Source organism: Sardina pilchardus, chromosome 19 (genome assembly GCF_963854185.1).
Source record: "Sardina pilchardus chromosome 19, fSarPil1.1, whole genome shotgun sequence".
NCBI classification, from domain to species: Eukaryota; Metazoa; Chordata; class Actinopteri; order Clupeiformes; family Clupeidae; genus Sardina; species Sardina pilchardus.
In genome coordinates, this window is record NC_085012.1 from 16,883,885 (window position 1) to 16,888,884 (window position 5,000).

The 5,000-nt window shown below is 49.3% G+C and overlaps 1 protein-coding gene across 1 annotated transcript in view; it reads right to left on the reverse strand.

Annotated features, from left to right (window-relative positions):
- The window catches only part of cnbd1 (cyclic nucleotide binding domain containing 1), a 15,036-nt gene that overhangs the window by 2,406 nt on the left and 7,630 nt on the right, over positions 1–5,000 (reverse strand). Inside the window, exons 6-10 of the mRNA XM_062521586.1 lie at positions 4,673–4,761; positions 4,311–4,439; positions 3,738–3,870; positions 2,832–2,935; positions 2,330–2,477 (exon numbers count right to left, since the gene is read on the reverse strand). Of these exons, the coding sequence (XP_062377570.1) occupies positions 2,330–2,477; positions 2,832–2,935; positions 3,738–3,870; positions 4,311–4,439; positions 4,673–4,761 (603 nt within the window). The remainder of the gene's footprint in view (positions 1–2,329; positions 2,478–2,831; positions 2,936–3,737; positions 3,871–4,310; positions 4,440–4,672; positions 4,762–5,000) is intronic.

The window sequence follows — 5,000 nt, forward strand, 5'->3', positions numbered from 1 at the left end:
TGTATGGAGATGTGTGCATGGTTGTGTGTTTGTGAGTGTGTGCGTGCAAGACATCCCACTATGTTATTCCTCAAAGGCTGCACGTTTTTACGGCTAGATCTACCACATCAAACCCTGCATCATTTCTGGTACTGTTGTCCAGCAAAAACAACCCGAACTGGAGCCAAGCCATCGGTTGCTCTAGCTACTACTACAATACGGAACGGGAACTGATAGCCAAAGACAGTTCTACTGGACAGCTCTCAGAAGCATTTCAAATTTGATCAGACACAGCGCACTCTTCTGGGAAACTGGTGCGCGCGATCCATCGGTCCAGTCTTCTGCTTATTAGTGCAGGCTTTGAGAATCAGCTGTTCCTGAGCTTGCTGAATGCTCTCCAGTTCTGGAGATCCCAGCTGCGTCAACTGCTGCCACCACCTCCTTCTACTCCTCTTCTTCCTCCTCCTCTTCCTCCTCCTTCTCCACCTCCTCCTACTCCTCATCCTCATCCTCCACCTCTACCTATTCCTCTTCCTCCTCCTCCTCTACCTCCTCCTACTCCTCTTCCTCCTCCTTCTCCACCTCCTCCTACTCCTCATCCTCCACCTCTACCTATTCCTCTTCCTCCTCCTCCACCTCCACCTACTCCTCTTCCTCCTCCTTCACCTCCTCCTACGTGTCCTCTGGGGTTCTGAACTGACCCGTCTGCAGGCAGGACTGGGCTCACGCGAATGGAGAGAGCTATCTCATCCCCTCACGCCAAGCCAAAAGAGGGACTAACGAGAGAGAGAGAGAGAGAGAGAGAGAGAGAGAGAGAGAGAGAGAGGGGAAAGAAAGAGGGGAAATCCCGCACAAACAGCCGCCGCCACACGATCCAGAGTCTCCGGAGAGAGACAGACTGCAGATCGCCGAGCGCGCTCTCTTCCCCGCTCCAACATTTCCATGATTTGTCTTCGCCGTCAGTCTCTCCCCCGAGCGCCGGTTCCAAAAAGGCGGACCACGCCTGCCCTGCCTGCGCCACGCTGCACCGCACCGTCCAAAGGGTGTTGGTCCCTTCACGTGCAGCTCCGCGGGCCCGCTCCGCAGGCACTGCTGCGCTAAGCTTTCTTATTATTAGATTTGGCACCCGCCACGCCACAACACTCGCGCTGGAGGCCGAGCGTGCCGAGCCAGAGAGCCAGCGAGCCAGAGGAGGAGAGGAGAGGAGAGGGAGACGAGAGGGAGAGGAGAGGGAGAGGAGAGGGAGAGGAGAGGAGAGGGAGAGGAGGGGGAGATGTGAGGCCCCTCCACGCGATCAGAGGGGACAGACATGTGCACAAGCATTACAAATTAGGGAGTGGGAGACACAAGTCTGCTCTCTCCGCTTCGGCTGAATCCACTTCTGACACGACTCATCTACTCGCAAGAACTTGTGTACTTACGTGACATCAGAGCGAGCGTTTTTTGGCGGCTGTCTAGGGCCGTCTCTGCGCCCTGAGGATTGAGGGGTCGAAGGGTTTTTTTCGGAGGACTGATATGCTCGGTCTTATAGGCTTCCTTGTTCTTGGCAGGCAGAACTGAACCGAACGGCGCGTTCTGATCTTACGACATGTCTCCAGCTCCTGCTATCTCAATATATGCTCCATCTATGGTTTGTTTGGCAGGTCTAAGTCCTCTTAATAATATTGAAATATCTGCCATTTATACTGAAGAATAACAGAGTAGCAGATGTTTAAACATCCGCGCTTCCCTCTAACTTCAGCCCACTCCAAAGACATGTTTGCAAACTTCACCAAACATCTTCATTGTCCTTCATATATCATGGTCTACAGCTGTTTTTTAGAGACTTCATGACGAGCTACCTAGCTAAACAGCCTGCAGAGGCCCTGAAAACATTACATAGAGCCCATATGGCACTGATTAAAGCCTAGCTATCATGCTAACTAGGGTCTTGGCTTATTGTTGGGGTTGTTGATGTCATGCTGTAAAGAATTATGCCACATTTTCTCAGTGTATTCTGACTCAAACCATAGTACACAGCACATAGCCTGGAGACTTGGTAGGCACAACAGACATTTGATCTCATTTATCTCTCCTAATAAAATTCATTAAAAGATAATACCAAAAGTAGTTGCATATGAAAAAAAACCCTATATCAAATACTGTTACATGATGCTGCCTTTGAGCGGCAGGCCAAGGCCCTACATCTGCTTTAGTTGGGGATTCTCATCGAGGGATTTCTAAAAATGTGAAGTTACAGTATATCCTTCTTAATCAGATTTGAATGAATGAATGAATGAATGAATGAATTAATTAATAGTGTTACTGGTATGTATGGTGTGTGTGTGTGTGTGTGTGTGTGTGTGCTTACCTTGTAGTTTGTCAGGTGTTATGATCCCTGCCTGCACCGGTGTGTGAGTGATGATGGTGCAGGGAGAAGACTGGTCCATCAGGACACTCACCTCTCCAAAGGACTCGAAAGGACCCAACCGCCCAACAGATACACAGTTGATACGGCCCTACACACACACACACACATCAATATACACACACACGCAGGCACACTCACCCAAAAACACACACCCAAACACACACACACACACACACACACACACACACACACACACACACACACACACACACACACACACACACACACACACACACACACACACACAGAATAAACATGCCCTGTGTTGTTACTGTATGTAGATGCAATCATACACTACACTGACTTGAAAATAAACACTGTGGGGAGAGAAAGCAGTTTCACATGCATAAACACAGACACAGACACACACACAGACACACACACACACACACACACAGACACACAGACACACACACACACACACACACACGCTGTGTCTCACCCTCTTGGTTGGTTTCATGAGAGTCCCAATGTCCTGCAGGATATTACACTCGCCCTGGTGGATGTAGGCCACAAACTGACAGACCTTCCCTTCCTTCACCAACACTGTGCACGGAGCAGAGCTCTCTCAGGACAATAGACAGACATACTGGACACCGATGGGGTCAGCAATAAATAACATTCACGTGCAATTACTTTGAAACTGACACTGAATAAACAAACTGCATTAAAAACCTTAATTTACAAGAAATCCCTCTAAAAGGATTCGGGAATCTGTCACTTGTGAGAGGTTTGTGTACATTTTAAGTTTAATTTGACTGCTGATGGAAATTGAGAGGGTCCAGACTTATTCTTAAATGAGAATTGGTTTGGTGCCAACCAGGCCAGGACACACTGCCCTAATTACAGTAAAATGGCAGGCAAAGTGCTGCCAAACAAAGTTCTCGTGCACGAATGACTGCTATTGTGTGGCATGTGGGTAGGCTGAGCAGCAGCTGACTCCTAACAGGCCTGGTGTAGCTCTGTTTAGTGCCTCCCAACAAATGTGACCGCGCGTCAATGACGCACGTCTCCATGCACGTAGGAGCACACCACCTCCTTCAGTGTCTGCTTTCAAGGTCTTCTCATGATGTTCAAGTACAGTTATAGTATTTCCGCGAAGTTATAAAATTAGCCTTAGTAAGCCTTAAGACTGCACTTTGCATGTCATTCAAATTATGGCCCTATACACGAGCACATGAATAGAGTTTGTATGCAAATGAACACTGACTAAAACAGCGGCCAAATAACACTAATGCGTCCAAATCTATACTGTTTGAATGAAAAGGAATACTGCGTGAACGCAAACGCATACTGTATGCGTGGTGGCGGACATGTTTCGTTGGCGGGTGGTTGAATAGGGACGTACCGTGATTGGCCGGGAAACTCTTAATCTGGACGAGGTCGGCCACCTTGTGGACAGAGAACCTGGGCCAGCTCAGGTAGAAGCTGCAGCGCTGGACCAGATTCTCCTTCAGCGCAAAGTTCTGCCCCAGGAGCTCCTGCAGGAGAGGAGCACATAACAGGACTGATGAGCATTTCTGTTTCTTTGCCCTCATCGAATATGCCCCCTATAAGGTCTCACTAGACTACACATTCTGTTTCATCTGAAGGATACTGACACAGGAGTAAATAATGCATAAATCCTTTCAAAGAGAGCAAGTGTGTATGAGTGTGTGTGCGTGCATGTGTATGTGTGTGTGTGTGTGTGTGTGTGTGTGTGTGTGTGTGCTTGTGTGCATGAGTGCATGCATGTGTGTGTGTGTGTGTGTGTGTGTGTGTGTGTGTGTGTGTGCTTGTGTGCATGAGTGTATGCAAGTGTGTGTGTGTGTGTGTGTGTGTGTGTGTGTGTGAATATGTACATATGTGAGATGGAGAGAGACAAAGCGACAGTGAAAGATTGAAAAAGGTACATGAAATGGACAATGTACAAGAATGCTACCTGTCTCAGCTTGGCGTAGCCTGAGTGAGGGATCTTGAGGATCTCGCAGGGCTGCAGCGTTCGGACACACCGGATCGCCTCGGCGCTGCTGGACTCCTCGAGGGAGCCGAAGCATCCACCTGCATCAATCTACAGAGAGACCAATAGGGCCAGGACAGGGCCCACATCAAGCTCTCTGATATCAAGTTGACCATTAGGACCAGGATAGGGTCAACATTAAATCCTGAGGGAATAATGTGTATGTGGTAATTGTGTAAAATCATGGTCCAACGGAAAATCCCTATGGGGGTGTCTCTCTAAGAGTGGTGTGTGTGTGTGTGTGTGTGTGTGTTTGTACGTCTGTGGACACAGTGGATCCATACCTCTGCTTTCTCTTCTTCAGGAGAGCTTGCATCGGCATACGGCACCACCGAGCCCCTAAGCACTATGTAAAAGCCCTCCTCCCCAAACACTGTACAGGACCACAAGATGGGAGAGAGCGGTTGGTGAGAGGAGAGTGGGTGAGGGAGAGAGAGGGATGAGGGAGAGAGAGAGGAGTGAGGGAGAGAGAGGAGTGAGGGAGAGAGAGTTGGTGAGGGAGAGAGAGGGGGTGAGGAAGAGAGAGGGGGTGAGGGAGAGGGGTGAGGGAGAGAGAGGGGTGAGGGAGAGAGAGGAGTGAGGGAGAGAGAGGGGTGAGGGAGAGAGAGGGGT